Raw genomic sequence first — 12,130 nt, forward strand, 5'->3', positions numbered from 1 at the left:
TTTATTTATTTGAAAAACATATATTCCTCTCCAGAGACCTACTTGAAGTGGCTTATAACTAAAACAAGAAAACAAGCCATTAAAAAACCCCACCAAACAAAGACAAAGCCATTAAAAACAAGCAAGTGCTTGAAAACAGTACAATACACACATCGAGTAGCCTAAAATGGTATTGATAAGACTGGCCAGAAGCAGACCATAAAACAATTTTTTTTTAAAAAAAATTATTAAAAACCCTTAAGTTAAAAGCCCGATTCAAAGGTATGTCTTGGCCTAGTGCCTCAAGGATAGTAAGGTAGGCACCAGACATGCCTTAAGGGGGAGGGCATTCCAAAGATGAGGGGCTACCACTGAAAAAGCCCTGTCTCGGGTCATCACCCTCCTCACCTGTGCAGGCAGGGGCAGAGAAAGCGGCACTTCACCAGATGATCTTAACATTGAAAAATGTCTGTCTATAGGCCTCGTACACAATTATTATTATTAATAAATTCTATTACTGGGAAATGTTCAATGTGCACAAGAAAGAATTAACAGACACCGGGCCTTCCTACACAGAAAGCTGGAGATGTGGCAACCTTTCCTAAGTCACTGACTGGCCATCGCTCTCTTTGGTCTGATAGGCTCCTAAAGCAGTAACAGAGGAGGAGATGCGGCTGGACCGGACCACAGTTAAAGGCCTGTTAGGACAGCCTGAAACTGCTCTGCAGGGCCTGATTATGGGGCTTTTCCTTAACAACAAGGTTGCCAGGTCCCTCTTCGCCACCGGCAGGAGGTTTTTGGGGTGGAGACTGAGGAGGGCGGGGTTTGGGAAGGGGAGGGACTTCAATGCCATAGAGTCCAATAGCCAAAGTGGCCATTTTCTCCAGGGGAACTGATCTGTATCGACTGGAGATCAGTTGTAATAGCAGGAGATCTCCAGCTAGTACCTGGAAGTTCAGCAAACTAGAAACAGCACTTCACAAAGCTAGACACAATGATTATAAAGTAGTGGTATTTAATAACATATCCACCACTGATAGTATGTACTCAAAAACATGTGTTGTTAATTATTGCCTTAAAAGTAACGCCAAAGAGAGGACTATGCCTTGTTACAAACAAATAACAGTATTAGGTAAGTCCATGAAAGGGGGTGCCAACCTCCCTTTCTTCCACAGATATGCTTCTTGAGAGTAGCAATTCAGTAGTGCAGTTGTTCTCAACAGAAGCCCGGTGATCTTTCTGTTTCAGCGATTAACGCCTTCTTCAGGGACCAACACTGGCTGTTATTAACATTCTCTGCGTTGGCCAATTACTTTATAATTACTTTATAATCATTGTGTCTAGCTTTGTGAAGTGCTGTTTCTAGTTTGCTGAGTATCCTACAGCACGCTAACCTTTGTTTACCACAGTACCTGAAAGTTGGCAACCCTACTCAGGAAAGAAATGTCCAGATTAGGAAAGCAAAAAGACCTTGGCCTGCTTAGTAGGTGGTGACACAGGGTTGATCTCTGGAACCACTTGATTCCCAGACCCAAGACAATTTTAGTTTGTGGTGTGGATATCCCATGCCAGCTTGAACAAACCTGCAGTTCTTTCTTGATGTGGTGATGCAGGAAACAGGGAAATGGCAGTACCAGTCCTGCAATGATCTGGGTTCAAATCCTACACCACCCGTCATGGGGAGACCTTTCAAAATTTGGGGGTACCAGCATTAGAAAATGCTGCTGTTGCACTGGAATTTTTTGGTGGAAGGGTATGAACGGCAGGCGTCAAAGCTGGAATTTTAATTATTATTGAAATATATGTTGTGTGTGTGTTTTTTTTTAAGTAGTAATTTGTAATTGATTTTTAAAAAACTTCTTTTATTGGTTATGTAAATTTGGGAACCCAGTGAAGGAGGGAACAGAAAAAATATACATAAATGAATCATACCTATAGATTAAAACACTTTCCATCACTTTTCTAGAAATCCTGTGCTTATTCTGAGAGTTTCAGAGATTGGGCTGGCAAGAGATGAGAACAAACTAATGAATTCTCTAAAAAGCCTGGTGGAGCAGTGGAACAGAGTGGAGTGGATTTAAGCTTCTACGCAACACCTTAAAATATTTTGTTTTTCAATATACACAAACGTACGTGCATACATATTTGTTTATGCATGAAACTTCTTCCCTTTCTACTTTTAATAAAACGGGAACAAACTGAAGTTGCACGTTCCAAAATTCTGACGATATAACAGACAGCAAATCATCGCTCTTATTCCAAACAGCATGGTTGTAAACCAATCGATGGGGGACGAGGCTAAGGAGGAAGGAAAGAGGGAGGGTCACAGGAGAAATTTTGACTGAAAATTGTTTTAGTTTTGTTTTTGTGGAAAAAAGAAAGAAAGCAAAAATGGGGAGGTCTTGTCGGCTCAGTAAAAGTTTCTATTAAAATTTTAGACAAACAATCTCCATGTCCTTTCCCCTACACTCCCCCTCACAATTCTGCCTGGGGGCTCTATGCTATTTCTATGCAAATAACAACCTCGTGGTTTATATCTTATTATATCCACCCGAGCTGCAGCGACGTGACCCGAGACGTGTGAGAGAGGCAGGCAGAGAAGAGAGAGGGAAAAGGGGGTGGGAAAAGAGAGACAGGATGATCACTGAAGTGTGAAAAAATATTGTCAGGAATGAACGGCAAAACACACACACACCACTATTGCCAGGATAACGTGTTTATTTCAGAGCCTCTCCCTCCCCATGTGTACAACCGGCATCTTTTAAAATTCATTGGGCATCAGGCGATCATGCGCTATCCATCTGCCATCCCGGTACATTTGCATTTCATGCCTCCTGGCTTTTGATGTGCTGATACTTTGATGCAGTTGGGAGATGTGCATTATCATTATTTCAATTTACCGGTGGGGGGGGGGGTCAATGCGCTTGGTGCTGTGTCCCCAGACACGCATGCTCTCTTGCTCGCACACAGGCAAGAAAAGAATACCACTGCAGCTTCTCCTCTCGGGTTGCTGGTGCTTAAAGGGGAAGATGGGGGGGAGGGGGTACAGGGTCAGAAGTGGCCCCGCCTGGGCACACTAGGGCCGTCCTAGCATGGTGGCTTTTATGGCACAGCAACATTCCTTTGGCAAAGATCCTTTTTGCAAATTATTTCAACTTATTCACAAAGATCGAGACAGAAACTCCCGCATACAATTCTGCATTGTGTGGATGACTCCCCCCACAGAGCTTTCTGACCCCTTTCTTTTTTAAGTCTATATTTAATAGTATTTTTAATGGTGAGATGGCCCTTTAAATGGGCATGCAAGGAAACAGTTATTTTATTAAACTATGGACTTGGCAAACATTAAAATCAAAACAACAACAAAATCTAGTAGCAAGCACACACAAACACTCTTTGATAAACATTGAAAAAACGTGTTTTGAAAAGGAGCAAGAAACATATAACCAACGGTGGTAATGCTGATTTGAACATATATATATTTGGTAATGTGTTTTGAAAAGGAGCAAGGTAACGTGTTTTGAAAAGGAGCAAGAAACATATAACCAACGGTGGGAATGCTGATTTGAACATATATATATCAAATATATATATTTGAACATATATATATATACATGTTCAAATCAGTATTACAATTCCTAATGGCATATACAATTCCTAATGGCATGTGCTGACCCTCCTTAGAAGGAGTATCACAATCTTGGTGCAATCATAAAGGAGGCCCTTCTCGCATGTAACTCACAACATCTCTAATGGTGGGGAACATGCAGGCAGGCTGAACATGGTCCTCCACATATACCTGCCTTGATATTTTTAAGACTATGGCGATAGGCATGCAGGATGAAGTATCTGGACACCTGAGAAGGCACAGCAATGACTGTGTTCTTTGAAAGAAGGGAATAGCAATTCCACAGGGAACCTCCAACTGGGCACAAGAATGCCAAGGCTCTGCCTAAGGGCTCAGGAGCTGATTCTGCTGTAAGCTGGTGTAGGTCTAGCATCACATTAACTGAGCCCTTCCCTTTTCTCTTGCCTCGTTCCCTCCATCACTGGCTGCTGTATTTCCCCATGACACCACATGCGCATGTGCGAAAAACAAAGCTTGTTCTACCTAACATTTTAACTATTTAGACATCAGGGACTCATTGGCTGGAAGCCAGCCTAGTGAATTACCATGGACTGCGTATGCTCAGGACCAAGACTTTCCTACAGGCACAGTCTTCAGCAGCCCCCATGGCTACCTGGGAGGAAGGTAGAGAAAGGGCTCCTTAATGGAGAACACGCCTACCTCTCACCCAGGCTGCCAAAAGCATCTCAGAGCCTGCTGACCCCTTACACTCCCCCCACAAGAAAGCGCTGACCATTGCGGTTTCAGAACAGTACCCCCTTCCCTAGCCAAAAAGAAAGGAACAGTGGACAGGAAAACTGGCTATTTCTTTTGCCATCTGTTAAATAATCTCCCCTCTATTTCTTAGCAGCTAGTTTCCTTACTCACACAAATACACACAGAGCACCAAAAACTAGGGATAATACACCCTTGGGCTTCATAGACTTTCCCAGCTCTGCTGCCTACGGTCTTTTAACTGGAGATGCCCGGGATTGAACCTGGGACCTTCCGCATACAACACAGGTGCTCCACTCCCACCCACCCCCAAGATATGTTTCCTGAACCTGGGTGGACAAGGTTTCTCTCTCTTGCACACACATACAGGCACTGTTTAAGTTACATACAATGGCACCGAAGGACAGGTTCACCTCTCCTGCCCCGCCTAGGGTACCAGAAGAGTAATGCCGAACCCCACCGACCTCGGTGTCATTGCGGTGCTGAAAGCCTTCAGGATTAGATTGCCACCCAAAGAAAGGAAATAAATGTGAAGTTTCCCCTCCACCCTCGCTCCCTTTCTCTGTCCGTAATTCAAGGGCAAATTGTTTCTCTCTTCCGCACACAAGAAGCCCGGCTCTCGAGCATAAATCTCAAACAGCTGCTGCCTGGGTGGCGTAGTGATTTAAGAGCCTTGGCCTTTGACTTTTGCTTCCAACCCTGTTTAAAACCTAAAGTGGGATGGGTTTGGGGTTGGGGCAGTTTCTTCCCCAGAGGACAATTCATTCACATACAGAATGCAGGCCTCCGAACAAGGCAGCCTCCCCCCCACCCCTTGTTCTTTGCGCAGGGAAGGGCCGTTAACCAGGGCAACAGAGGCTGGAGAATTGGTAGGTGCTGGCAGAGAGAAAGGCGCCAAGCTTAAATAAATGCAAGTATTAATCTGCATCAGGCAACGCGCTGATCTACCTGTTATCATAAACACCTTGGCAATAGCACAATAATGCTACTTTTAAAATCAATAAGCATCACCCAAATGCTTTCCCCTGAAGTGCAAAGTTCACTGGGTTGGTTCAAAAGCAATTGCAAGTCAACAGTTTGGTGCTACGGGAACATCAGAACCTAGGAAGAGCCCTGCTGGATCAGACTAGTGGTCCATCTAGTCCAGCATCCTGTCTCACACAGTGGCCAACCAGTCCCTCTGGAGGGCCAGCAACCAAGGCACAGAGGCCAAAGCCCTCCCTACATTGTCTCCTAGCATCGTGATTCAGAGGTTTACAGCCTATGAATATGGAACATGGTAGAATCTGTGTTCACGTTCTCCCTCCTTCCCTCCTGTGCTCAGTTCAGTTGAGTACTTCCCATTTGGTGTTCTTACATCTCAACTGGCAACCTCCAGACCCTAGTCTGAAACTTTATCCACTACGACTATGCTGCATTGGCTGTGGGAATAAAAAACAGAGCCCTTAAGAATTAAATGCCCAAAACAAGTTATCCAAATTTCTTTTAAAAGCTAGATACACCAAAAAAGGAGGGTGTCCAGTACCAATGACCATCCTGAAAATAAACATTAATATTATTAATAAAAAAATACCTTCCCACTTCCTGACAATAACTCTCCAGGCTGAAAACACACCAACGAAACCAAACACAATGAGGGTGTCAGCACTGCATTAGCACCTGAACGCTTGTGTGGAGGAACAAAAAACCCCTGGACATCTTGGGAGAGGCTGTTCCATAAGAACAAGAGAACCGGCAACAGCATTCCAGCATGGTGTGAGAGCCAGAGTGGTTAAGAGCGGTGGTTTGGAGCAGTGGACTCTGATCTGGAGAACCAGGTTTGATTCCCCACTCCTCCACATGAGCGGCAGAGGCTATTATGATACACTGGATTTGTTTCCCCACTCATACACACGAAGCCAGCTGGGTGACCTTGGGCTAGTCACCGCTCTTTCCGCCTCACCCACCTCACAGGGTGTCTGTCGTGGGGAGGGGAAAGGAAGGAGTGAAAGTCGGAATATAAAAACCAACAGTTCTTCTCCTTCAAAGTTTAACAGATGATAACCTTAATGTTTCCACCAAAAGGAATTCGGAACATGGCTCTGAAAGATGACCTTAAAAGACAAGTGGGCCTCATTGTAAGGTCTGAGTTCACCCAATCACCCAACGTCCAGACAGAGTATTCTAAGAAGCTGGTTTATTTAGGAAGCAAGAGGTGAGTAGCAGAAACTTACAGGGAAAGGTACGAGGACTCTAATGGGGGGGAGAATAGCAGGTTGGGACATATACAGAAAACCAAAGGCTCAGTTGGATACCAGGCCAAGCCTGGTTCTCATGGTAGATTACAGTTATCACGCAAACAGAGAGTGAGTAGACATAACACAGCTACACAACCTTGGAGGCCAGCTGCACTCTCAGACCAGGAGCTCAGACTCATATAGGAAAATTTGCTCCCATAGCAATACTAACACAGCTTAGGCTAATTCAACTGCCTTTTAACAGTCAGTTATGTGCTGCTCTTACCTGCATATTCAAAGCACCTTACTGTCAGGCCTTTGCCTTTTAGCTGGAGCAAAGGCTCTTGACATGAGTTAGGCCAGGTTCTGGCTACATGCCAAGTCCTTGGTTCTCATGCCTATGAACTTCTGTGTACAGTTTCGCTCATCCTGTTTTCTGCAGCTGTGGTAATGTTTAGGCTATCTTCCTGGGAACCACTTATCTCGGGGTTGCTTAGCAATGTTTATCTTTTCTGTCCGTAGTGTTTTAAGCATGTAACCTGCCTGTGTTCCCCATTACTGGCCTCACCTGCCTGCAGGCAGTCAGCCCTTTAATCTGTCTTTTTGCTCCTAATAAAGTATTACTGCTTCAGAGCTACCTGCCTGGATGAGTTTGCTTATGGGATGCTGGGGCAGACGCCTGAACCTGACACAACTATTAAATAAAAATCAAGAACGTACAGCGCAGAATACAGAAGACCTTTCTTTGGGACACCAGGGTAACTGAACCAGTCACAACAACCCTGTGAGGTGGGTCAGGCTGAGCCAAGATCACCCAGCCGACTTTCATGGAAGACTGGGGATTTGAACCTGAGTCCCCCAGATCTTAGTCTGAAACCTTTTGGTAGTTAAGATTACCACGGTCCTCCCAACTTGGTCACTACCAGGGGACAGGATGAAGGCACCTCCCTTTGTGGAACTCCTTCTGCCGTTGTGCGGATATTCAGGTGTCAGGTGAAAACAGGTCAGACTTAGCCAGGCATTCGACATAATTTAGTTGAGAATCTGTTAAAATTCAGCCTGTTGATGGAGTTAATTATTTAAAAGATTTATAACCTGCTCTGTCACCAGAGATCTATCACGGGTTTGGTTTTGTACTGATTTCTTACTTTTAAAAAATGCTGTAAGCCATCTTGAGTCAATTTGTTAAGCAGGGTAAAAATATTTAATAAATAAATACTTTAATGAATAAAAATAAAATAAAAAAATCAACTAGAATAAACAAATCAAAATTAAATACGTGTAAAATCACATAATTATTAAAATCACCTCTTTAAAATCTACCATCCACTGGAATAAAAAAAAACACAGCTGAGCAAACCCCAGGAATGCTCATTTAAATAGCTGCACCGTGCATTTCTCACAAGGAAAATAAACAGAGGCAGGTCCTTTGCTCTGTGATCACAGCCTTACACTATTGTCTATCTTATGCTGTCTGAATTGTTTTTATATTCTGAAATCCTCCTGCAGTCACAGTAAGTTTCATATACATGAAACAAGCAAGCCAATTTGGCTACACAGACCAAAAACTTAGCCAACTTTTGCCAATAAGTGTTTGGCGGGGGGGGACGGGGACGGACACCTCAAACCAGATTTAAAAACATGGGAGAATGCGCTTACTTTGTTAAGGGCTCCCGCTCCAGTCAAGATGATATGCGAATTTTCCACTTGGATTGTCCTCTGTCCCAACCGGACAATGTAAGCTCCAATGCCAATCGCTCGACACGTCACCTGAAAGAGAACCAGTGTCAGTTTTGTTTCCATAGTACCGTAATTTGGCAGGAACTGAGAGGACCGACATGCATGCTTGGCATGCAACAGGGTTCTGGGTTCAAGTCCCAAATCCTAACCTACAGGAGGAGGACTCCCTGCTATGTCTTTGTATTATTTACTGATCCGACATCACCTTTGCAATTTTTCATTTTATTAAGCTCAGAGCTGTGTAGAGTGTGTGAGTGGCTCATTCAGTTACTCCCAAATGCAGACAGATTGTCAGAATTACTCATCCTCAAAGGAAGCTCTCTGCTTGCATTTCTGTGCCAGTCACTGCTCTGACCAAAGATGCAGGCCACCAACAGAGAGCAGCTGAAGTAAAGGAAGGGCTCTGGCAAAGCTACTGCTGTTCTTTGAACCAGGGAAGAAGAGCTCTTAGCCTGTGCTTCAGCTTGCATAGACAGAAGCCAGTGGACTGACCCAAAGTTACACAGTCAAAAACATGGATTACCAGGTTGATAGTGATAATTTCTTCATACGCTAGTGACGATTCTCCTGCAATCATGCCAGATCCCCGCAGGTTCTCCATTCCAATACCTTCTTCCTTCCCAATAATATCTGTAATTTTGTATCTGAGAAAAAGAGGAGTCGTGAGATTCTAGCTCTGAGTTCTCAAAGAAAGCGTACACTGTAGAGCCAGAACGTTGGCTATGGCAGAGCCACGACCGACATAACTTTGTATTGCAACATGATTGAAAAGCCACAAGCCGTTCTTAACAGGCTGACAAGTGAGTGGATTCTGACTGGGAGAGGTTCACTTCTGGTTCCTGAGTACATGTGCGTGCACACACAAATACACAGAACGCTGACCCCATCTCTGTTGCGGGCATGTGAGCAAAGCTACCCATTATTGTGGCCAATTTTGGCTACTCAGCAGGGTTTATGTTCCCAGTCCATTTTCCAGGCTAGATCTACCCATGAATGACATTTTTACCTCTCCAATGACCTCAGGTCCTGTAACCACCACACGGTGAATTAAGTTAGGCTGATAAATAGATGACTAGCACACACAAGTTTCAAAACAACCAAAAAAGGGGGAGAAAAACCAATAATCAACACACACAACAAGCCAAAATGGGTTGAGTAACAGATAAAATCTATTACAAAAACATGATTTAATTGATTCCTCAACCTTTTTGGGGGGGATTTTTACATGACAGCTTCATGACAAAGGAAGAATTCGAACCTGCATCTCCTCAGTCCTAGACCAGCATTTTCACCACTATGTGATACTGGATTTCATGTGCTGAAATTCTCCACAACGGTACGATCATTCTCCATGTTTTTCCAGGGGCTCCTGCTACCCACCACCTGCCCCCTTTCTCCCCAGGATCAGTCTGGTCTTCTGTTGGGTCTGCTCTTTTTGCTTTACCAACAAGAGGAACGACTTGCCTAAAAGCCCTACTTTCTTCACCCCACTGCAAAGAAAAGATCAGGAGGAAGGGGGTTCCCTGAAAAGCAACTCCTAGCTGCAGAGCACAGCTGAGAGGTGTTTCTCACTGCATTTGGTTTAGCCCCTTTGTTTTAGCAAACACCAGTACAACCCATAGGGACAAATGCATGATTGGCTGTGTGCATCTGGGTGCGAGTCTGTCCGTGGGGCATTTCTATTCTGCAACACTTGCTTGGGCGCGTTGCATACCCCCCGAATCAGGATTGCACAGAGCTCTACCACACACACAAAGCTCTGCTTCACTGTTGGGATATATGCATGGTGATTCCCAGTGTGGATGCAAACTGGAAAAAGCTATCTCCCATGCAGCAAAAGCTCTTGTGCGCATAGCAGTTCCTTTATGCACAACAGGAACAGGGTGAACTTGTGTGTGTGTGTAAGGGAGGATGTGTGCTAAATGCCATCAAATTGCTTTTGACTTATGAAGACCCTATGAATTAACAACTTCCAAAATGTTCCATTGTCAAAAGCCTTGCTCAGGTCTTGCAAACTGAGCGTTGTAGCTTCCTCGATTGAGTCAATCCATCTCCTGTTCAGTCTTCCTCTCTTCCTGCTTTTGCCTTCAACTTTTCCTAGCATTATTGTCTTTTCCAGTGTCTCGTCTTCTCAGAATGTGACCAAAGTACAATAGGCTCAGTTTAGTTATTTTAGCTTCTAGGGGGAGTTCAGGCTTGGTTAGATCTAGAACCCACTGATTTCTCTTTACGGCAATCTGTGGTATCCATAAAACTCTCCTCCAACACCACATTTCAAATGAATCAGCTTCTTGCTTGACATCAGTTTCTTGACTGTAACAGCGGGAATGATAGCTTTATTAGCTGTGCTTATATTCACCCTTTCTTGTGACTCAAAAGTCTGGCAGGGTGCCAAGGAGGACCACACCCAGCCTTGCTTAGTTGCAGCAAGTTGGCTTTTATCGTGCAGCCACCAACCATACCCAGGAAACCTGACTATTAACCATTTTTGGGGGTAAGATTAAATTCGCCTAACTACTGGCAGAACATCTGGAATACTAAATGTGGTGCTGGAAGGGAGGTGTTGTTGTTTTTTAAAGCTAAATGGTTTCAACAAACTTACCTGGATTCTCCTTCATCTTCCACATGCTCACAGTGTACTGAGTTCAAGGCACTGACTTTCTTATAATCCTGAGGAGTCAGGTACAAATACTTGAACCCCTGAGGGAGAAAATGAGATAACAAGTAAACCTCTGTAATTGGATTATCAAAACAGAACAATTGCTATATATTACACTAACACCACTGGAAGGAGAATGCAAACTTTTCCAGTTCCTCCCTCACTGTAGGGATAAAAAAATCCACACCAAGGGGACACTTACGACTAAGCTAGATGTTTCTGCAATCCCAGGAGGGTTGCAGAAAAATCAAAACATCTTGTTTAAAGGAGGACTTAAATTGCCCAGAAAAGTTTTTTAAAATTGGGTGTGTTTTTTTAGATGGCTGCAGCTTTTGATGTTGCATGCCTCTCACCTCACTATATCCAAGGCATCAAGGACCAAAGACAAGCACTCTAAAACTGGTTCTGGCTATAGAACCATTTAAGCAAAGATGTTTTCCCGGGGCTTCCCAATTCCAGAGAAAGTCTGGGGAAGTCTTTGGCATTGTGCAATGAAGCCTTAGTGTGTGTAATGCTGCAAGAGGGGGGGGGGAATAAGCACAGGTCCAGTGGGAAAGAGTTCGGAATTCACTACTTATGTTTCTCCCCCCTGCCTTCCCTTAAAATCTTTCCCTGGATCTTCTCTCTCTTTATTTGCTTTCCTTCCCCCTCCAACATCTTCCTCAAACTCCTTGAATCCAACTGTCTGCCCTGTCTTTTGCCCCTTCTTTCTTCTCCCGTCTTAAGTTTCAATTAATTGCTGCTGACAAGTTTAAGGATTGGAGGGCAAGAGGACAAAATGGGGTTCATTCACAAAACAGAAGCCAGAGGGCTGGAGAAAGCAATGATGCCCCAGTACGGCGTCCAGTGATGTGTTTCCTGGCGCCCAAAGCACCTCGTCTCCAGAGCAAAGAGTCAGCTTTGGCTTGCCTCTAACTCACTGGAGCAGGAGATGTTCTGGAAGACTCCAGGAGATTATCGTGGTTCCATGATGTAATGGTTAGCGCTCTGGACTCTGAATCCAGCAATCCAAGTTCAAATCTCGGTGGAACCTGCACAAATCTTATTTGGGGAGGGGCTGTGGCTCAGTGGTAAAGCATCTGCTTGGCATGCAGAAGGTCCCAGGTTCAATCCCCGGCATCTCCAGTTAAAGGGACTAGGCAAGTAAGTGATATGAAGGACCTCTGCCTGAGACCCTGGAGAGCCATGGAGAGG

At 44.4% G+C, this 12,130-nt stretch overlaps 1 protein-coding gene across 2 annotated transcripts in view; it reads right to left on the bottom strand.

The window, feature by feature from the left end:
* The window catches only part of ACACA (acetyl-CoA carboxylase alpha), a 257,765-nt gene that overhangs the window by 73,065 nt on the left and 172,570 nt on the right, over positions 1-12,130 (bottom strand). For both annotated transcript variants that reach the window (XM_056865593.1, XM_056865594.1), the window contains exons 41-43: positions 10,880-10,977; positions 8,801-8,921; positions 8,197-8,307 (exon numbers count right to left, since the gene is read on the bottom strand). In XM_056865593.1, the coding sequence (XP_056721571.1) occupies positions 8,197-8,307; positions 8,801-8,921; positions 10,880-10,977 (330 nt within the window). The remainder of the gene's footprint in view (positions 1-8,196; positions 8,308-8,800; positions 8,922-10,879; positions 10,978-12,130) is intronic.

Source organism: Euleptes europaea, chromosome 19 (genome assembly GCF_029931775.1).
Source record: "Euleptes europaea isolate rEulEur1 chromosome 19, rEulEur1.hap1, whole genome shotgun sequence".
Classification (NCBI taxonomy): Eukaryota; Metazoa; Chordata; class Lepidosauria; order Squamata; family Sphaerodactylidae; genus Euleptes; species Euleptes europaea.